General features: G+C 47.5%; 1 protein-coding gene across 1 annotated transcript; it reads right to left on the bottom strand.

The window, feature by feature from the left end:
- Positions 1-2,262: 2,262 nt before the first annotated feature.
- LOC125442920 (ribosomal biogenesis protein LAS1L-like) lies at positions 2,263-20,555 on the bottom strand. Its single transcript, XM_048514707.1, has 8 exons — positions 20,545-20,555; positions 20,148-20,226; positions 15,107-15,216; positions 13,607-13,692; positions 11,808-12,014; positions 10,064-10,214; positions 6,546-6,925; positions 2,263-2,766 (listed from the first exon to the last, which is right to left on the bottom strand). Exons 1-8 carry the CDS (start codon positions 20,553-20,555, stop codon positions 2,618-2,620), a joined length of 1,173 nt encoding a protein of 390 aa, XP_048370664.1. The 3' UTR covers positions 2,263-2,617.
- Between the last annotated feature and the right edge of the window lie 1,321 nt (positions 20,556-21,876).

Genomic DNA, 21,876 nt, shown 5'->3' with positions numbered 1-21,876 from the left:
TCCTCAACCAGATGTCAGGCTCTCGAACGTGGAAATAGCAGAGACCGTAGGAAAGTCCTAAAGCAGATTATTTCTACAACGCGTAGAGTAACAGAGAAAGCTGAATCTAAGCTCTCCCGCTTAGATCCAGAGATTATATCCTTCAATCCCCTCCCCCCCCCCATTTGATTCCCACCAAATGTGTTTCACAAAGTGTATAACATTTGCACTACAGAGCTTCAAGAAACCTGGGAACGTTCGCACCTTCCCGCAGGAGGGCTGGCGCCAGGGAATTGCCAGGGAGGGGAGATGGGAAACAGGAAAACATTTACAGGAAACATTTGCAATTCCCACACAGCAAGACATCTAAGCACTGACAGGCATGGACCTGACACCAGATACACTTGGAATAGGATTGGCACCTCAGAGATTTGTCTGGTGGCTCTGCTGGTCCAGGAAGGAATGTCAGGCCAGAGGAGGAGAGGTCTCTCAGTGGCTACTAGTCACGGGGGCTAAAGGGAACCTCCACATTCAGAGGCAGTCTACCTCTGGATCCCAGTGCCCGGAGGAAACATCAGGAGAAGGCCTTGGCCTCTGTGCCCTGTTGTTGGGCCTACAGAAGAACTGACTGGCCGCTGTGTAAGGAAGGATGCTGGATCAGATGGGCCTTCGCTGGTCTGATCCAGCAGGACTCTTCCGAGGTTCCAATCAGGGGAAGGCCTTGGCTGTGCCCTGCCGTTGGCCCTCCAGAGGAACTGGTCTGCTGGACTGGATGATTCCAACAGGCTACAATAATGACTTCAAAAAAAGTAGTTCTCCCACTGGAGTAGCAATTTACTTTTAAGTAACCAAAGTAATTTTATAATTTTATAAACAGTAACCAAATGTTTTGGAAAAATTGTTTACATTCTCCCATTGGAGTAATATATATAAACATAAGTTAGAACGGCACGACAATGTAATCTGAATATAAATATAACAGCTAGCCAGATTCTAGATACCGGTAATTAAACCAACTGGCCTCATTAAACTTCATGGCTGTTAAAGGCAGGTCAGGGTTTTTCAAAGAATAATAATGGTTACAATAATGGTTACAATCAGGGAGGACAACGCTCTGGACATTTCGAGAGGCATAAGAACAAACCAATTGCAGAGCGTTGTCCTCCCTGATTGTAACCATTATTATACTTTGAAAAACCCTGACCTGCCTTTAACAGCCGTGAAGTTTAACGAGGCCAGTTGGTTTAATTATCTAGAATCTGGCTAGCTGTTATATTGGCCAGTGAACAAAAAAAGATCCATGTGCACAAAGTTTGCTTGTTGATAGGTTAACCATTCAAGGTGGTGGATGAATTCACTTCTTACCACCTGCTTTCTAGACGGGCTCAGATATACAATTAAAAAGAGCTTTTCAAACAAGGAAGAAGTCAGTTAAGGATCAGAAGTGAGCTTTTTGTTTGTGAGGACAACAGGCAAGGTTATCCCTGCATTTATTTATACACAACATTTCCGTTATAAAAATTACGAGAAGTCAGGGTTAGGTTTTGAGATAGAAGGAATTAGAAACTACGGTCATCAACACATCAAACTCTAAAGACTGGACTTTTCTAAATGGAGTGGCCATGGCTGGGTGGAGTCTCTCTGCTTTGTGTACAGGGGGTCCTAGATTCAAAACACAGCATCTCCAGTTAGGGCCAGGCAGTGGAAGATGTGAAAGACCATTCTTGGCCCGAGGCCCACAGCAGTGTTTTAGCGAGTCATTTGAAAAACGCCGGCTGCTGAGCGAACGGCACTGGGTGGACGCCGGAGTTTTCCCCGCACTGCTGTAGGTCCCCTCTTACCTCCTCTCGGCTGCTGGCGCTCTGCAGAGCCCGGGGGACAGGCCTCCTGGCCTCCGACCCCGGAGGCATCGCTATGGCCATGGGGGTGTGTCCCCACGGCCTACAACATGACGGCAGCCGAGAGAAGGTAAGAGAGGGAGCAGCAGTGGCGTAGGAGGTTAAGAGCTCATGTATCTAATCTGGAGGAACCGGGTTTGATTCCCAGTTCTGCCGCCTGAGCTGTGGAGGCTTATCTGGGGAATTCAGATTAGCCTGTGCACTCCCACACACGCCAGCTGGGTGACCTTGGGCTAGTCCCAGCTTCTCGGAGCTCTCTCAGCCCCATCCACCTCAAAGGGTGTTTGTTGTGAGGGGGGAAGGGAAAGGAGATTGTCAGCCCCTTTGAGTCTCCTGCAGGAGAGAAAGGGGGGATATAAATCCAAATTACTACTCTTCTTCTACAGCGGCGGGCCCCATGCGAAGGCGGCCCCGCAAGCGGTTGATGCTCTTGAGCCACTCACACAGGAGCGTCCGAGCGGCCCTGGGGCTCCACCGGCGTCATAAACACCGGCGTGCCACTGCTCCTGGGGCTCGTGCTGAAACCGCCTGTGTCTGACAAATGGAGCTTTAACTCTCAAAAGCTTAAACCCTGAAAATCTTTTTGGTCTCTAGGGTGCTGTCGGACTGATACCTAGTAGCTGAGCTCAAGAAAGTAACATTAAAACTGCATCACACACCGCTGCAACCTACTAAGCAGAGCGGCTGTTTGGTGCCGACTGCCGATTATGACGCAAAACCCACGCAACCCTCGCCGATACTCACGTGGCACCAGTTGGGAATCTGTGGTCTCCATTCACCGGCTGGTCCAGAGCCGACATCATGGAGCACTCTTCCACCCTTAGGGCGTCGGGATCGTCTGTCTGACTAGGCAGTTTTCCCAGAGGAAACTGCTGCCACTTTGTTGCCTCTGCGAAGGAAACATTGAAGGGACGTTACACGACAACCAGACCTGATATTTTCTCTTTGGAAATGGCCAGCCCTCTAGAACCACCGCTCTCTGGGTTTATTCTCACACACCACGGACATGAACGTGCACAGGATTTTAATTCCAGCTCCCCAGGTTGTTTAATTTTAATTCCAGCTCTGTCACACTTTAGCCACGTGCATGAAGAAGAAGAAGAAGAGTTTGGATTTATATCCCCCCTTTCTGTCCTGCAGGAGACTCAAAGGGGCTCACAATCTCCTTGCCCTTCCCCCCTCACAGCAAACACCCTGTGAGGTGGGTGGGGCTGAGAGAGCTCCGAGAAGCTGTGACTAGCCCAAGGTCACCCAGCTGGCGTGTGTGGGAGTGCACAGGCCAATCTGAATTCCCCAGATAAGCCTCCACAGCTCAGGCGGCAGAGCTGGGAATCAAACCCAGTTCCTCCAGATTAGATACATGAGCTCTTAACCTCCTACGCCAGTGCTGCTCCATGAGATGAGGGCAGGGAATGTCAGGGAGATGCATTCCGCCCCCATGGGTGAAATGGGCATTGATACAGCTCTAGTGAATGGTGTACAGACAACTCCTCCAATTGCACTGACAGAAATGTTGCCCTGATCTGTGTCTGGGTTGGAGACAGTTGGGAGTCCTTCTGAGCTCTCTCAAAGATCCTGTTCATCACTTTCAGGAGCAGCAGTGGCGTAGGAGGTTAAGAGCTCGTGTATCTAATCTGGAGGAACCGGGTTTGATTCCCCGCTCTGTCGCCTGAGCTGTGGAGGCTTATCTGGGGGATTCAGGTTAGCCTGTGCACTCCCACACACGCCAGCTGGGTGACCTTGGGTTAGTCACAGCTTCTCGGAGCTCTCTCAGCCCCACCTACCTCACAGGGTTTTTGTTGTGAGGAGGGAAGGGCAAGAAGATTGTAAGCCTCTTTGAGTCTCCTACAGGAAGGAGATTGTCAGCCCCTTTGAGTCTCCAACAGGAGAGAAAGGGGGGATATAAATCCAAACTCTTCTTCTTCTTCTTTTCTCTTTTTCTGTTGATCAATGTAAAAAAATGTGGCCCAATTGTTTGATAAAGATAAGAGTTATACTCATTTTGATGCTCGGAGGACATGGTCTCTGCATGCCCGGGCCTTCTGTCTAAGGCAGGGGTCTGTAACCTGCAGCTCTCCAGATGTTCATGGACCAATTGGCCATGCTGGCAGGGGCTGATGGGAATTGTAGTCCATGAGCATCTGGAGAGCCGCAGGTTGCAGACCCCTGGTCTAAGGAAAATCTTCCTCCCTATTTGGACTCTCTGGCTAATTTAAAGCTATGTAGAACCTTTATGCATGCAAGACTGAACTGCCCTTTTTCAAATGATTTTTCTGGGTTGTCAGCCACAGATTCCTTTTGTCAGCTAGGCTGTGTCCCAGCCCCTTTCAGTCAGTGGACTTCTTGGTACATATCCTTTTGCAATGCCCTTCTGTGTCCCAGCTTAGGCTAAAACGAATCGTTCCATGTTTTAATTAATGGTCCATGGTTTCTTGAGCAACTTTCGAGCAAAAGGTTCAGAATAATACACTTTCAAACTGCTTTCAGTGCTCTTTGAAGCTGTGCGGAATAGCAAAATCCACTTGCAAACAGTTGTGAAAGTGGTTTGAAAACGCATGATTTTGCAGGTGCGGAAGGGGCCTCTGACCCTCAGCGTGCTTATTTTGTTGCTGGTTTCTTAGAAGCTGCAGAGAAGAACTGGAGGGATATATTTTTACACACAGGTCATTTTAGTTGTTCCGTCCAAAACCTCTGTCTAAGAACAGAGGGTTTGAAAGAAAGACAATCAGGAAGGAAGTATAAACAGCATAGGAATCCCAATAGCCTGAGAATGATCCCTCTGGGATTGAAACATTTAAAAATACCTTCTTAACTTGGAAAAAAAAGTATGATTAGTACTTTTGATTAATATATATCAGGTATGTTTAGAGCTTGTATGCATGAAGCATTCTTGATTCCATGCTGTTTCTGGGAGTGTGCTAAGAGGAGATTTTTTGATATCTCTTTCTGGAAATGTTTTGCACCATCCAGACCTGGGAAGTGACTATCCAGCCTCCCAAGACTGCGTGCTACTCAGCTGCGTAAAAGACCAGGACCACTGAGAATAAATAATAGCCGAGGGAGAGAGAGAGAGAGAGGCAGATCTGGAAAAAGAACCAACCGCTATCTGTCACAAGTGCTCTGAGAAATGACAGTTTTTGGATCAATGATCCTGCCACCTTTGGCTCAAGGAATAATTCCTATGTACGGAATTATTCATGCCTAGCAAAAGAGCATTTCACAGAATCCACTTCGGGAATTCACTGCTACAAGATATGAAGTCCATTAGTTTATGTGGCTTTTTAAAAAATCAACAGATCCACAGCCTGTTAATTTTTGCTATTGCACATTGTCTGACAGTATCCGATCTAGACTGAACCAAGTTGTTTCACAGTCGCTGAGGGTCGGCTGCGGATAGCAGCTTTTTTCTTTTGGCAGGCATAGACCCGGTGATTACATACCCTTTTATCAATTAAATTAAGGAAAAGGCTCAAGCGTGTCGGCCCTCAAAATTAGACCTGTCAGTCCTGTGTTGTCTTTGGATCAAATATCGGATTGTATATTTTATTTTACTGTATCTAGCCTCAATATGGTTTTGTGCTATGTTTTGAAGGCCTGCAGCTCTAACACTTAATATTACAATTGCCCCCTCGTTCGGCACCTGTCGACAGTACTGCTGCTGGCCACGGGCGAGACTGGTGATGCGCACTCCCTGGTTCTCATAGTATGTGACCGTGGGACCAAACAAGCTCAGATCCTGGATTCTACTCCTCTCCCGACCCCCACCCACCCACCCACCCCTACTGAGTTGAACCCAGCAACCCTCTTTGCTTCCAGCTTGACATTTAGGCGTCTTAGTTGATAGTTCCATGGGAACGTCAACTCAATGCGTGGCAGCTGTGAAAAAGGCAAACTCTATGCTGGGGATCATTAGGAAAGGAATTGATCATAAAACTGCAAAGATTGTCATGCCCTTATATAAAGCCGTGGTGCGACCGCACTTGGAGTCCTGTGTTCAGTTCTGGTCGCCGCATCTCAAAAAGGATATTGAGGAGATAGAAAAAGTGCAGAGAAGGGCAACGAGGATGATTGAGGGACTGGAGCACCTTCCCTATGAGGAGAGGCTGCAGCGTTTGGGACTCTTTAGTTTGGAGAGGAGACGGCTGAGGGGGGATAGGATTGAAGTCTATAAAATTATGCATGGGGTAGAAAATGTTGACAGAGAGAAATTTTTCTCTCTTTCTCACAATACTAGAACCAGGGGGCATCCATTGAAAATGCTGGGGGGAAGAATTAGGACTAATAAAAGGAAACACTTCTTCACGCAACTTGTGATTGGTGTTTGGAATATGTTGCCACAGGAGGTGGTGATGGCCACTAACCTGGATAGCTTTAAAAAGGGCTTGGACAGATTTATGGAGGAGAAGTCGATCTATGGCTACCAATCTTGATCCTCTTTGATCCGAGATTGCAAATGCCTTAACAGACCAGGTGCTCGGGAGCAACAGCCGCAGAAGGCCATTGCTTTCACATCCTGCATGTGAGCTCCCAATGGTACCTGGTGGGCCACTGCGAGTAGCAGAGAGCTGCACTAGATGGACTCTGGTCTGATCCAGCTGGCTTATCCTTATGTTCTTATGACATACAAACCCCTCCCCGGTGCCTAGCAAACCGAGAAGCAGCGTTCACCTGAACTGACTTGCCAAGCTGACCCCAGGAGCGCAGCCCTCTTCTCTGCTAAAGCCCTGGTGTTCTCAGCATGGAACGATTCCAGCAGAGGCAGGGACTGAGTTTCCATCTCTTCTTCTTCTTCTTCCTCCTCCTCCGCCAGGTCCTCCTCTTTGGCAGACCGCTCCAGCCGTCCCGCCCTCTTGCTGAGCCCAAGAGTCACCCCGCTCTGTTTGGCTTTCCGCTGCAAGCTCTCCACGGTGTAAATGGGCTGCCTGCAGAGGTCTGCAGCCGAGCCTGGGTTGGGAAGGGAGTCGGCTTCTTGGGTGTAGATGGAGGTGAGGCAGAGAAGCTTCTTCTGCGTGTCCAACGGCAAAGGGGGCTCCATGCTCTGCAGGATCCTGGGAATGAAAGCCAAGCCAGGGCAAAAGCAGTCATTCTTAAACGGGTATAAGGCCGAATAAGAACCTACTGCCAACAGCGGCAGTTGCCCCAAGGAAGTCCACAAGAAAGACACAAAGGTGGCAATAATCCCCTGCCCTTGCCCATCCCAGCAGCAGATACTAGTGCCATACTACTCCTGAACATGGAGGCTCCATTCATCTGGATGTTGACGGCTCTCCCATCGTTCTGCATCAGATGGAGGTTTGGGACTTCCTGCTCCAGCCACACTAATCTCTCACTTTGGGCAAGGTTTCAGGGAAGGCTGAATGTGGCAAGAAGCCGGCTACATGCCCTGTTTTCCTTAAAAGTGGCCCAAAGCAAAACCAGACCTGTTCCCTAAAGCTCCCTGCAAGTGCCACAGGGCTCAGAACAGGGCTGGACTCTCCTGCCTGCAACGGCCCCCCCCCCCCCCCCCAAGTTCTCCACAATCTGTGAAAAATGTGGACCAAAGAAAGATTTTGTCCTGGGCATCCAAGGAGAAGGGGAGCCATCAGGAACGAGAACCAAGGTGGCAGAGCAGTGGAGTGCCGGACATGGGTTGTGGAGATTCTGTTTGAAACAGCCCCTTCCTTTCTGCAGACGCGAGAAGCTCACAGTCACTCTCTGTCAGGGATATGTGTGTGTGCTCCTCGTCCTTGGTTTTTCCCGCCAGCCTGCTCTGGCTAACTGCCTGGTCTGGGAGATTCCGGGTTGTTGCTGTCTCTGCTTGCCCGTGTGAAACTATGCTTTGTTTTCATTTCATGTGGCGGGAAGGAGGGTTTGATACTGTATTAAGCTACTATCTGAGGTCTGAGTTCCTCAGAACTCACATGGCTTGTTTTCGACAAAGACTGCCAGTACAATAAAGAGCTTTTAAGAGTTACTTTTGACTGGACTTTTCGTTATACTCTCTCCCGCTCTCTTGGCCTTGACCTACCGCACAAGGCTGTCTTGAAAATAAAAAGACGACCTCTGTACACCACTCTGAGTTTCCTGAAGGAAGGGTGGAACAACAACACACGTGTGTGGGGGAGAGAATACACTCATGGTCACCCCAAGCACCTCTCTTTACGCACTCTGGCCTACAGACACTATTCAAAACAACACAGACAAGCACATCATTCACACATCTAGAAGCCCCTGCACTTAGAAGCAAGGTGGATACCTCTATAGAAAGAAACACAACAGTAACAGAGAGAAAAACCTCCAAAATAGGTTGCCACCATCTCAACAGAAAACAGAACAAGTGGCACCAACACAGACCAGTTCTGGACGCCGCATTTCAAAAAGGATATTGAGGAGATAGAAAAAGTGCAGAGAAGGGCAACAAGGATGATTGAGGGACTGGAGCACCTTCCCTATGAGGAGAGGCTGCAGCGTTTGGGACTCTTTAGTTTGGAGAGGAGATGACTGAGGGGGGATATGATTGAAGTCTATAAAATTATGCATGGGGTAGAAAATGTTGACCCAGAGAAATTTTTCACTCTTTCTCACAATACTAGAACCAGGGGGCATCCATTGAAAATGCTGGGGGAAAGAATTAGGACTAATAAAAGGAAACACTTCTTCACGCAACGTGTGATTGGTGTTTGGAATATGCTGCCACAGGAGGTGGTGATGGCCACTCACCTGGATAGCTTTCAAAGGGGCTTGGACAGATTGATGGAGGAGAAGTCGATTTATGGCTGCCAATCTTGATCCTCCTTGATCTGAGATTGCAAATGCCTTAACAGACCAGGTGCTCAGGAGCAGCAGCCGCAGAAGGCCCTTGCTTTCACCTCCTGCATGTGAGCTCCCGAAGGCACCTGGTGGGCCACTGCGAGTAGCAGAGAGCTGGACTAGATGGACTCTGGTCTGATCCAGCTGGCTTGTTCTTATGTACTGCAGCTGAGCCTTTGACAAACTTTCAAGAGGTGACGGTCCCCAAACAGTGCAGCAGCCTCAAGAACCCCACGCCACGCGCCACCCCTTTTCCTAGTCTGGCGTTCCCAACTGTCAGGAGGACCTTCTCAGAAAACTGAGTGGTTCCGTGGTGGGCTACAAGAAAGGTGGAGCCTCTTGTGCAGGGGTCCCCAAGGTGGTCTTCGTTGGCATCATGGTGCCCACTGATGCCCACCCAGAGTTCTCAGAATGTGGGTGGGGTCAGATTCCATGCCTTACTATTGGTCTATGACTGTAAATCTACCAATAATCTGAAACTGAATCAGATGGAGCTTTTGCCCAGCAGGGCTTTTGATTGGCTGTGCAGATTTTTTAAAAATGTTGCTTCCGCAGCAGCTTGCGTCTAAAGGTAAGCTGTGCGCATGGAAGAAAATATTTTTAAACAATACATTCATTTAAAAAGCCATCCTATTACATAGAGCTTAAGAACATAAGAACTAGCCTGCTGGATCAGACCAGAGTCCATCTAGTCCAGCTCTCTGCTACTCGCAGTGGCCCACCAGGTGCCTTTGGGAGCTCACATGCAGGATGGGACTTCTGCTGCTGCGGCTGCTGCTCCTGAGCACCTGGTCTGCTAAGGCATTTGCAGTCTCAGATCAAGGAGGATCAAGATTGGCAGCCATAAATCGACTTCTCCTCCATAAATCTGTCCAAGCCCTTTTTAAAGCTATCCAGGTTAGTGGCCATCACCACCTCCTGTGGCAGCATATTCCAAACGCCCATCACACGTTGCGTGAAGAAGTGCTTCCTTTTATTAGTCCTAATTCTTCCCCCCAGCATTTTCAATGGATGCCCCCTGGTTCTAGTATTGTGAGCTTCTGCCTGAAATGTGAAGGAGTTACTCATGAACTCACTCTGTGACATTTTCTCGTTGGCTATGCCTCCTACAGCAGCCATTTTCTCATTGGCTCTGCCTCCCACGGCAGCCATTTTCTCATTGGCTGAGCCTCTCACTCACTCATCCTGTGTTGACATTCCAAAGGTGCCCTAGACTCAGAAAGGTTGGGACCGCAGCCCTAGGGTATGAAGGTACCCAGACCTTTAAAACTTGTTAAGGCACAGCTGGATCTTCAGTGCTGGAGAAGTCAAGAAACGCCATCTGAACTCTGGAAACACTCTCAGCTGTTAAAGCCAAAGAGTCCAGATCCCAAGGCAATTGAGTGATGTTCACTTACAGATGTAGGAGATGGGGACTCGCCCAACAAGGAGCTTCCAAGCATTCCTCAAGGAGCTTCAACCACTGGAGTGAAACACGATGGAGAAAAAGCCCTGGAGAGCCTCCGTTTCTCTTCTTGGAACTCTTGGAAGAGCGCTTTGGCTTCTTCTCTTCAGGAAGAGCAATCGAAGAAAAGGAAAAGGAAAGAAACTTAAGCTGGTGCAGCATAGTGAGAAATCAAGTAGAAGACCCAGCAGACCGCTGGACTTGCCACGGACTCATCGCACGGCCACGAGCCACTCCTGATCCCAGCCTCCTGGGCCCTTTCCCCACTCACCGTTTGCTGCGCGCTACTCTTGCCAAGTAGCGCGGGGTCCCGCGGCACTCCCCACTACAGGGGCGGCGACAACGCAGCCGCCCTGACGCCGCCGCTCTCGCGCCCCCTCAGTGCACGTCATTCCTGGCGCTCCTCAAAATGGCGCCTTTTGATGACCCCGCGCAGAGTGCGGGGTCGTGGGGAAGCCCGGGCGCGCGCCAGAAATGATGCGCGCTGAGAGTAGCACGCAGCAAGGGTGGTCGACGGTGAGTGGGGAAAGGGCCCTGGTCCTCCTGATCCCAGTCTCAGTTCTTCTACCTGTAAGGTGGGTGTAAGAATGGCTTCGTGCACGGCTAATCTTAAGACTAGAAGGAAGTCAATTAAATTGCTGCTGCTTCCCACAAGCCTTCAAAGTATGGCAAGGCAGGTGAGGCTAGCTACTAGTCGCTTTCAAGGCAAGGACTGATGGCAGGAACTACTTAGCGCACCTGGCAGGAAAGGGTCTATTTGCAAGCCTGTTCTAACAACTGCGAAGTAGAGGCTCTTCTTTTCAATTCCCCTGAATCCCAAGTTAGTTTCGTTTTAGATCAGTGATGGCGAACCTTTTCGAGACCGAGTGCCCAAATTGCAACCCCAAACCCACTTATTTGTCGCAAAGTGCCAACAAGGCAATTTAACCTGAATACTGAGGTTTTTGTTCAGAAAAACGGTTGGCTCTGAGGCGTGTGTTACTCGGGAGTAAGCTTGGCGGTAGTCGGTGGGTTTGCTTTGAAGCAACCGTGCAACTCTTTGAACGGGTGAATCACGACCCTAAGAGGGTTTACTCAGAAGCAAGCCCCATTGCCAGCAACCGAGCTTACTCCCAGGTAAAGGATCGCACTTTAGTTCTTCGCATGAAAATTAGTGGGGCTTGTCAGCACTTAACAACAGGGTTACCAACACTGCCTCCCCAAAACCAGGTCTTAGGGTTTAATGCCAATAATCAAGCTTCCAGCGGCCCAGGCCAGCCTAGGATGTGTTGAGTGGGGGGGACTCTGTTTGCGCATGCCCACAGAGAGGGCTCTGAGTGCCACCTCTGTGCCGTAGGTTCGCCATCACTGTTTTAGGTAAACTGTTACTTTGAATTGGGCTCCTCAAACTGTATTTTGCAGAGATTTTGGGATACACAAAAGGGAAAATCATAAAAGCTAAGTCATGGAGAAAGAACCAGACAAAACATCAACAGGCTATAAGATCTGCCAGTGGGCCCTGGAAGCTATGTGTGCTAGTTTGATTTTTAGGCACCCAAGATAATTTATAGTGAAGAAGTAGATGACAAAGAGACAGACTGAATCCCAGTCACAGAATTTTAATTGATTCTGTGTATTAAATGCATCCACATCCATGAAGGACCAGGCAGGGGGAGATCTTAGCTTTGAAGTTCACCACTCTCCTCCGAGATACTTACTGGCTTGCATGTTGGTCTTCAGAATTTCCGTGATCCAGTTGATGAGGTACCGGGTCTGGAGCCCTGACTCCCGGGCGTGTCGGTTTAGCTCCCTGAACATTTTCTCAAGTAGGGTCTGGGTGAACTCTCTGGAGTGGAGACCCGCCAGCAACGGCTGCCAAAAGCGAAGGAATGTTTGGGGGATGCTAAAATCCCACTCTTTGGTTTCTGCAGACCAAGGTTAAAAGGGGGGGGACAGATTGTGGTTTTAAAAACAAGCAAACAAGGATGGCACAAAAACATTTTTTTGGCGGGGGGGCGGGGGAGGGGAGAGAAACAAACCCAAGGCCACTCAACTCTCAAAACAAGAACAATCGAAGCTGGTTTTATTTAGGATTATCAGCAGAAAAGCGGCAATCTATTCTATTTTAAATGTATTTTTAAATGTTGTAAGCCACCCCGAGGCTCCGGCCCTTTACACACGGGCCAAATACAGCGTCCCAGGGATGCTAAAAACAGCGTCCCTGGGAGACCGTTCGCATGGCCGGCGCTGCTGCATCGCAACTCCCGAGCGGCATGAAGCCGCTGTTTCCGAACCTCACTCCCTGAGTGAGGTTTTTTGAAAACAGCGGCTTCCAAACGCTGCTGTGCGAATGGCAGGGGCTGGAAGGCGCCATTTCCCCCCCTTTCCCGAACGCCTTACTGTCCCTCCGGCGCGTCGTACAGGCCAGGAGACTCGCCCTCCTGCCCTGCAACTCCAGAGCTGTCGTGCAGGGCAGGGGGGCGTGTCCCCTGGCCTGTGCAATGTGTCGGAAGGCTGGAGGGACGGTAAGGCGTTTGGGGGACGGCGCAGCCTCTGCGCAGGTTGCGCCGTCTTCCCCACCCCTACTGGGACCGTCCGTGTGAACAGTCCCTGGGGGTGCATCGCTGTCGTTTAAGCTGACGCACCCCCGCAGTGTGGCCGTGCAGAAACGGCCTCCTATAGGGAGAGGGTGCAGGGTACTAAATAAACAAACTACTAAATAAATGAAAATATGCTATGCTGGCTTCTTCAGGATCCAGTCAGACTACTTTCATCTATCTAATCTGGAGGAATCGGGTTTGATTCTCAGCTCTGCCGCCTGAGCTGTGGAGGCTTATCTGGGGAATTCAGATTAGCCTGGGCACTCCCACACACGCCAGCTGGGTGACCTTGGGCTAGTCACAGCTTCTCGGAGCTCTCTCAGCCCCATCTATCTCTGCTGGTGTTTGTTGTGAGGGGGGAAGGAGGTTGTAAGCCCCTTTGAGTCTCTTGCAGGAGAGAAAGGGGGAATATAAATCCAAACTACTACTACTACTACTCCCCCCCTCCTCCTCCTCCTCCAGATTGGAGTCCACCACTCAACCACCACACCACGCAGCTCAAAGTGGACTCAGCCTTCCATCCTTCCGTGGTCGGGGGACTGCCTTTACCTTCCACAAAAACAGCCGTGGCCTGGATGAAAGGAACTTTGACTTCCAAAAGCTCATTCCCTCAAAGTATTGTTGGTCTCTGAAGTGCTACCAGGCTTCAAGCTGCTCCTCTATCACTGGAAAGTCTGAGTCACCAAGTTAAGATTCATGTTTTACCCAACTGACTGGGAGAAAAAGCATCCTGCCTCCGAGCTGCCACTGACCAGGTGATGCGATTCACCTCTGCGCTGTGAAAAACTTCCCTGGCCCATTTCCACGCAGCCAACCTCTGCTAAAGGGAGAGGGCACGTTTTGCCAGCCTTGTTGCCGGCCCTCCCCAATGAGCTCCCGCCCTGTTGGTCCAAGCAGCAGTGAAATGGGTCACTCACCTTGAAGGCCGAGGCTTAAGGTCCGCAGGTCTTCTGCAGCTGGGATGAGAAAGCCGTTGCCGAGCATTGCTGCGGCCACCATCTCCCTGGTGCAATTACAAAGCTCAGTTAGCCTGCTCCTCAAAGACCGCGCGTTGACTCATAAAACCGCCCAACATTCAGAACAGTGGAGCAGCAGTGTGTTTTGAAAGCTGTAAGGCCGTGTTCTAGCGGTAGTTTCATCCTGCCGCTTCGCCTGCATCTGTGGCTGGCAACTTGGCAGGATCATCTTCAGAAGATCCTTCTGAAGATGCCAGCTACAGAGGCAGGCTAAACGCCAGGAGAGAATGCTGCTAGAACACGGTCATATGTTCTGAAACCACACAGCACCCCAGTGATTCCGGCCGTGAAAGCCTTCGACAATATATTCAGAACAGTGCATTTCAGAGGAGTCGCCCAGACTTCTCCCGGACTGGGCGAAGTCAGGCAGATACTGCAAAGGGGGCAGAGCCACAAATTTAGCCACTGAACAGGTCACGGAGAGGAAAGTTAACCTCTGGAACTGCCTCTTTCCAAGCAAATGGAATTGGGATCAAGTTGTATAACTGGAGGCTAGTTGTGGACATGGTCCTGCTACCAAAGCAACATTTTTTTAACAAAAACTGGACAGTCAATAGGGTAGGGCAGTGGTTCTCAACCTTCCTAATGCTGCGACCCTTTAATACAGTTCCTCATGTTGTGGTGACCCCCAACCCTAATATTTATCCTTTTACAGATGGAGAACACTGATGCAGAGAGTCTTAGGCGACCCATGTGAAAGGGTCGTTCGACCCCCAAAGGGGTCCCGACCCCCAGGTTGAGAACCACTGGGGTAGGGGAAGGCCATCATTTTTAACTGACAAAGCTGAGCTGTTTATTTTATTTTATTTTTTATTTATGGGATTTTTATATCAAGCCAACTCCCCGAGTGGCTCTTCTATAATGCTCGCTGGGAATTCTTTGCTTCCCAGCCCAGACACCTCAGTGCGAACCGAGTCTTTAACAGCACGTACTTATGGAAACACTGAAAAGAGGAAGGCTCAAGGAGAGGAGAAACTGAAGTCTATCACAGAACGGGTGTTAAGGAGTGGAGTGCACACAGGAAGGAAAAAACCCTCTCAAGCCACGCATCCCCCATCCACAAAACTCAGGAACCCCACTGTAACTTACAAGCAAAAGAATTTTGATACATAATGTGGAACTCCCTGACACATGATGATGTTAGTCTGACCAGCACAAGCACCTGTAAAAGCCAACCACAGAAGGCTAGTAGCTGTAATTAAAAGTCTAGGCTCCTTACAGAAGGAAGCACACTACAAGTTGGTGTGGGTTCGGCCATCCTGCCTAGATTGTGGGACTGCGGTGACTGGTTGTACACTCTAGTCCAGCAAGGTACTGACAATCACGCATTCATAGCATCCATTCTGCCCTCACCGGCTCTGCTGCAGGCTCTGCTCCTGAGCAAGCAATCCTGCCCCTTACCTGCTCTCTTGCAGGAAGTCTTTCATCTGGGCCACAATCCACTGCACCTCCGAAGAAGAGCCGCACCACGCTGGCCAGGCCTTCTTGACGCTCTGCAGCTCCTGCAGGACCTAAAGGTAAGAAGGTGGCCTGACTTAACAGAAGGGCACCGGACAGCCTGGCAACAAGGTGGTGTCAGGATGGCATTGTTGGGAGGAGGGATCTGTTGGGGGTGCTTTCGCTTTTGGGGGTGCCTTGCTATCTACTTGCTCTGGCCTTGGCGTTCTGCGGCTGGGATGGGCCTCCAGGCTGGACTTCTCTGAGTCCAGAACCCCAGAACCCCATTGTCAAGGGAAAACATTACATATGCTGTAATGCAAGAGGAGTCTGGTTTTCAAGCTCCAGGTAGGTCACGGTATACCACGTGAGCAGGTGCACCTGTAGAGATACGTCATAATAACTGTACCAATGGCTTAAAACTCAATGATAATGTATTACTGTATCTCTTAAGAATGTATTATTCTTCACATTTTGCCAGATAACAGTCTCTTAATAAATATCATTTATCTCTATTATTTAACCATTCACTTACAAAATCGACAGCAAACTTTTTAACAGAAATAACAACTTCTAAACCTCTAAACGCTTTTTTAAACTTACAAACCTCTCCTTTTTAAATGACAAACATAAATTTCTAGCCAGTTTTAATATTATCTCATTACAAGAGACCTGGACCAGTAGCGACATTCATCTTGCAGGTTATGCCTCCTTCTCAATTCCAGCATTCAGGTTAAAAGCCAGAGGGAGGATGAGAGCAGGTACTTGTATCCTAGTCTCTCTCAACGCAGAAATCAATGCAGTAGCACTAAACTCGTGCCTGCCTTTGGCTCCAAGCCTCATTGATTTCGGCGAGCTCAATCTGAAATTCTACTAGTAAATGTTTATTTGCCACCCACAGAAGAGGCAAGCATTCTGTGAAGAGAACTGGTCAATGATTCCATCAATATTACTTTCGCTTGAGCAAGAACATCCTCTGACACCACGTCATTGTTGGTGATCTAAACACCAGGATTGGAGAAAATGATTCAGCCCTAAGTCAAAGATGTGGCCAAATTTGGATGAAATTCAATCTGACACCATATCTCAATGTAGGTTGTCCAGCGATCACAATTCATAAATCAAGTTGTTCCCTTATTTGATAGACCTTTGCTTGTCAGCAAATAGGGTAACTTTAAATGGTCTTCCTCCCTTTGATTACCTCCTGGAAAGTTCACGTTTAGGATCTGCACGTGGAGAGAGTGTGATCGATTATGTAATAATATCGCCTGGAATCCAATAAACCACATTGGGACTACTTTGTAATTATGGCTCGAACGGAAAGCTTAGCACTCTCCCCTTCTTCTTAGACTAATAAACAACTCCTTTCGAAGCAAATCAGCCCAGGAAGAAGGGTCTTCCTGTCATGCCCGGCGTCGCTGGACGCAAGAAACTGAACTAAACGTCGCTCATTCTATTTCTGGATGATCGGATGGCTAACTTTCTTTTCATCAGTTAACTGCCGTAAGGACAGTAGAGGAGGTTTGTCAAATCTATAATGAACTGGTTTCCTATCTAATCCACTCAGGGTTCCAGTAATCAATCACATCATAAACTTCTTCACATTCAGTGAATCCTTCCACCTGGTTTGGATGGAGAATGGGCGATAGCAAGTCCTAACTCCGGAAGCATATTTCATCATTCTGAACTTAGACGAAAAGTGTCGCTATCCAAAGAGTACCGCGCAGATAGAAAGTCCTATCATGATACTTCCAAGACCAAAAAGAAATTACATCTCACAAAGATTTGGAACAATCTCCATCAAGCCTTTAACTCCAGAGACAGCAAAAGCTTTTGGCGCATAATTAATTCAAGTGCCGGCGAGCCCTATACAGCCATCAAATCTCGTAGGATTTCAGTGGAAGCATGGAGGACACATTTTCCATGTTTCATTTTCTGCAATCCAGAACTTTTGGATATTCCATGTGCAACTGGAGCAGCAAAGCATTTACCAGAATGGCCTCCTGTCAGCCATGGCGCGAGGTGGTCACCCTTATATCTAACCTAAAACAAGGGAAAGCGCCAGGCCCTGATGGCCTGCCACCTGAACTCTTCAGAAGATTCCCGGAGTTCTGGGCCCCTATTTTGGCTAAATTTTGTTTACCAAAATTAATAACAGTGGCTGTATCCCTAAGTATTGGACTGAAGCTATCATTGTATCCTCTACATAAAAAAAGGTGATCCATCAAATCCATCTAACTATCGCACCATATGCTTCTGCTTTCAGTGGCCAGTAAGCTTTACACAAGGTACCTTATGATACGTCTCACTGCCTGGTCCTCTTCAGTGCTAGGCCCGGAACAGATAGAAAGATATGCCACAGGTAAATCCACCCTTGACCATTGTCTGGTTTTAAATCATTTATGGAGAAATATTGCCACCCCAAGGGTGGGAAACTCCTTGCGGCTTTCCTAGATCTGAAATGCGCATTTGACTCTATCCTCAGGAATCAGTTGTGGGAAAAATTGACAGCGCTGGGAATAGACCAGAGATTACTGTTTCTTATTCGCCAGTTGTATTCCTCAACTACCTGTCAAGTTCAAGTAGATCGTATAATACTTAACTTCACCTATATAGTTTCTAAATCAAAGGAGTCAAGCAGGGTTGTATTCTTGCTCCTCTCCTGTTCAATCTTTTATTTAAAATCCATCTTGCTCCTCATTTATCTTCAGACTGAAAAGCTCACGCACTCCATTTTGGGGCAAAGACCCACATGTGCACTGCTCCCCATGCAGACTCCATTAACGTTACTGTCTCGGTCCAATGCGGGCCTGCAAAGACTACTTCAAGCCTTTGCTTAATTTATTCTCGCACAAAATCAACAGTGCCCTGTCGATTACTCATAACAAATTCAAAGTGCTGATTTTTTTTCGAATTCAAAAAAAAAAAACTCTGTGCACGTGGAAAATAAACGGTACATTGATTGAACAGGTCCATTCATACAGATATTTAGGAATCACCTTCCACCATTCCTTAACCTTGGACCTCTCATATCCACCAGACTCTCAATACAAGTAAAACCAAAGTGTTGGCAATATCCTTTATTTTTTCACACCAGAGGCGGGTCAATTTTTTCCTGTCATAGCGGAAGTTTTCTAGCAGTTAAAACTACTGCCACAATTACTTTACGGAGCTCCAATCTGGGGATAAAACCGCTGAGAAATTAGGAGAGTGTTCAATCTTTGTTTTTTCGCCGCTTATTGGGTCTTCCCAACTCAGTCACGCATCAAGTTCTTTTGTTTAGAAACCGGAGCTAAGACGATTTTTTCCCAGGTTTGGCTTTCTTTTGTTTAAATACTGGCTACGCCTTCATTTTAGATTCTCCCCGGCAGTCTGACATATCTCCTGTTAAGTTACCACTTCCACTCCACCTGGCACACCAAAATTATCAATCAAATAAACAACATAGGTGGTATCTTTGGACCAACTCCTTACTGATGGACGAAAGACAGGCTTTCGGAGTTTTGAAACAACGTACTCTTGACATTGAAGGGCAGCTTCTCACAGCTGGAGCCTGCAGAACTTGTTCTCCCACATTTTATGGCATTTCACCACCATTTCCGGGTTTTATGGCTAAATATCTGAGTAATTTAATCAACTCACATCTCTCGTGAGATATTTTATGCTTGTTCATGACAGCACTTCCGACTGCCCAAACAAGAGGCAGATATCATGGCATCCCCACAGGAGAACAGGACTTGTTCCTACAAGAGTGGCCTACCCGAAACAACTGAACACGTGCTCCTTCATTGTAAAGATTTGGCAGTCTATCGGTTGCTTTTTCTCGAGGCCATCTTGAAGAAATTTTCAGTGAGATCAGACAAGGAAATAGTTTCATACTTGCTTAGTGACCATCATCCCCACACTACTGAATCAGTTGCCAGGTTTTTAACAAAGGCACTTTGGATCAAGGGTGGAAACCCCGAGTAAATTTTAGTCAATTGGTTTTAACATAATTTGCATTTTACCACTTTTTATATGCCATTAAAGGTATTGTATTTGTATTTGAAAATGACAAACATCAAAGTGTTGTAGGGCTAAAGACTCCTGGGTTGGGTCACACCTCATCACAAGGATACCGTTTGGCCCAGAGGGCCAATATATATATACACACAAACACCCCAAGCGACCAAACGAAGTCCTTGTGATGAGGTGTGACCCAGCCTGGGGGTCTTCTAGCCCTACAACACTTTGATGTTTGCCATTTTAAAAGGAGAGGTTTGTAAGTTGTTACCTCTGTTAAAAAAAAACATTTAGAGGTTTAGAAGTTCTGTAAAAAAGGTCTGCTGCTGATTTTGTAAATGAATGGTTAAATGATACGCAGAGACTGTTATCTGGCAAAATATTAAGAATAAAACTCCAGTGGGGGCCGGATATTTCCCAGAATTACCCCTCAATGCCAGACTACAGAGATCAATTCGCCAAAGAAAATGGTTGTTTTGGAGGGTGGACTCTTTGGCACCGTGCCGTGCTGAGGTTGCCCCTGTCCCCAAACCCCACCTCCCCAGACTTCACCCCCAAATCTCCAGGAATTTCCAGACGTAAGAGTTTGCAACTCACACTTGAGTTCCGCAGGGCCTGTAAGACAGAGCTGTTCCGCCAGGCCTTTGGAGGATCCGGCCGCTGATGGTGCCCCCCCCTCTTTTCTTGGCCCCTTACGCCTGGGCCTCTGTCATCTAACGGGACCTGTTGTCCCTCCCTCTTGGGAAAGGATTTTGAAACTGGGGTTGTCGGACGCCACTTATACCTATGTTTATTGTAGCTACTATATTCAGTCTTTTTATTGTTTTTACCGCTGCTTTTAAAAAGGTTTTAGTTATTTATGACTGTATTTGTCTATTTGTTGTGCACCGCCCAGAGCCCCTCGGGGATAGGGCGGTATAAAAATCCAAAGAATAAAATAAATAAATGAATAAAAAAATGAAACGGGGAAGATATGGAGTGTTCAAGCAACCATCGGACTTACCCCAAACTGATGTTTTTTATATGAAACCAAAACGTCTACGATTTTCTCTGGAAGGGAGGAAAAGAGACCATTTTCAAGACTGAGAAATACACGAATGTAGCACAACCCTTCCTCTCCGACACAGCTATCTTGGTTCTGGAAATGACGTGCTTTCCTCAAACACTAAGTTGACCATACTTTTTTTTTAAAAAAAGCAAATGAAACAGCAGACAAGCCAATGAAGGCAAAGTCTTACTCTGCCCCAGGAAAAAGTCACCACATCATGGTGGACACAGTGTATAACAGACTTCCCTCTGTGATACACCTCTGAAGATGCCAGCCACAGATGCAGGTGAAACGTTAGGAACAAGATCTACCAGACCACGGTCACGCAGCCCAGGAAACCCACAATAATCACCACATCGTCATGATATCAGAGACTCTTTACAAATGTGGGTATCGCTAGTGGTGGCGAACCTATGGCACGTGTGCCAGTGGTGGCACTCACAGCCCTCTCTGTGGGCACATGCAAACAGAGTACCCCCCCCCCCACACACACATCTAGGTTGGCCCGGGCCCCTGGGCTCGATTATTAGCATTAAACCTAAGACCTAGTTTTGGGGAAGCAGTGTAGGTAACCCTGTTAAGCGCTGTTAAACCCCACTGATTTTCATGTGAACAACTCCCTTTACCTGGGAGTATGCTCAATTGCTGGCAATGGGGCTTGCTTCTGAGTAAACCTCCTAGGATTGTGATTCACTCGTTGGAAGAGTTGCATGGTTGCTTCAAAGCAAAGCCACCGACTACCACCAAGCTTACTCTCGAGTAACGCACGCCTCGGAGCCAACCATTTTTTCTAACGAAAACCTCAGTATTCAGGTTAAATTGCCGTGTTGGCACTTTGCGATAAATAAGTGGGTTTTGGGTTGCAATTTGGGCACTCGGTCTTGAAAAGGTTTGCTATCACTGCGCTAGACGCCTGGCAGCCAACACGAACAACCCAGACTATCCCCTTTTCAACAAAAAGAACTAAGTGGAATTGTAATTTTACCCACCACCTGCTGGACTGACTTTGTTTTAGAAGGCTCAGCTTAAAGATTTGGCTGATAGGTTAGGTGAGTTAGATTATGACAGTTGGTGCTTCATGGGGGATTGGGACGGAGTAATCTCATTATAACTGGACAAGAAAGTAGACAGCAATGTTAAAAAATTAAAAGGGAAACTTCCAAACTCATTTTTTGACTTGCTAGGTAATTATGTATTAAAAGATATTTGGAGGGTTAAGAATGGGAGGGCTACAGAATTTATTTTTCAGAGTGCTATAAATCCCATGCCTGATCAGATATGATACTAGGAACAAAAGATTTATGTCTACTGATTAAAGACATGTCTATTGCGCCAAAAAGGATTTCTGACCATAATGCTATAATATGGAAATTAGGAGGAAGGAAAAGGAAGCTATCTTGGAAACTAAATAAGTATGTGCTGGCAAAAAAAAGAATTAATAAAGGAAGGAAGGAATTAGAAATTGTCTTGAAAGAAAATTGGACTCCTAATATGAATTTAAATGTGGTTTGGGATACGTGCAGAGCATTTTTTTTTGGGGGGGGGGGTTATTAGAGAAGGATGAAGACAACAAAATGAGAAAATTTTACTGGAAAGGATTAAAAGAGCCCTTTGGGGATAGGGCGGTATATAAGATAGATAGATAGATAGATAGATAGATAGATAGATAGATAGATAGATAGAT

Source organism: Sphaerodactylus townsendi, linkage group LG13, assembly GCF_021028975.2.
Source record: "Sphaerodactylus townsendi isolate TG3544 linkage group LG13, MPM_Stown_v2.3, whole genome shotgun sequence".
Taxonomy (NCBI): domain Eukaryota; kingdom Metazoa; phylum Chordata; class Lepidosauria; order Squamata; family Sphaerodactylidae; genus Sphaerodactylus; species Sphaerodactylus townsendi.
Note: the sequence above shows the minus strand (reverse complement) of the source record. Positions and strands in the feature narration are given on the sequence as shown.

Bases quoted from the DNA above. Each gene is read 5' to 3' on its own strand.
- LOC125442920 (XM_048514707.1), bottom strand. The intron at 13,693-15,106 runs GTAAGGGGCAGG...TAATTGCACCAG, and splicing joins GACTTCCTGCAAGAGAGCAG to GGAGATGGTGGCCGCAGCAA. The intron at 12,015-13,606 runs GTGAGTGACCCA...CTTGGTCTGCAG, and splicing joins CTTAAGCCTCGGCCTTCAAG to AAACCAAAGAGTGGGATTTT.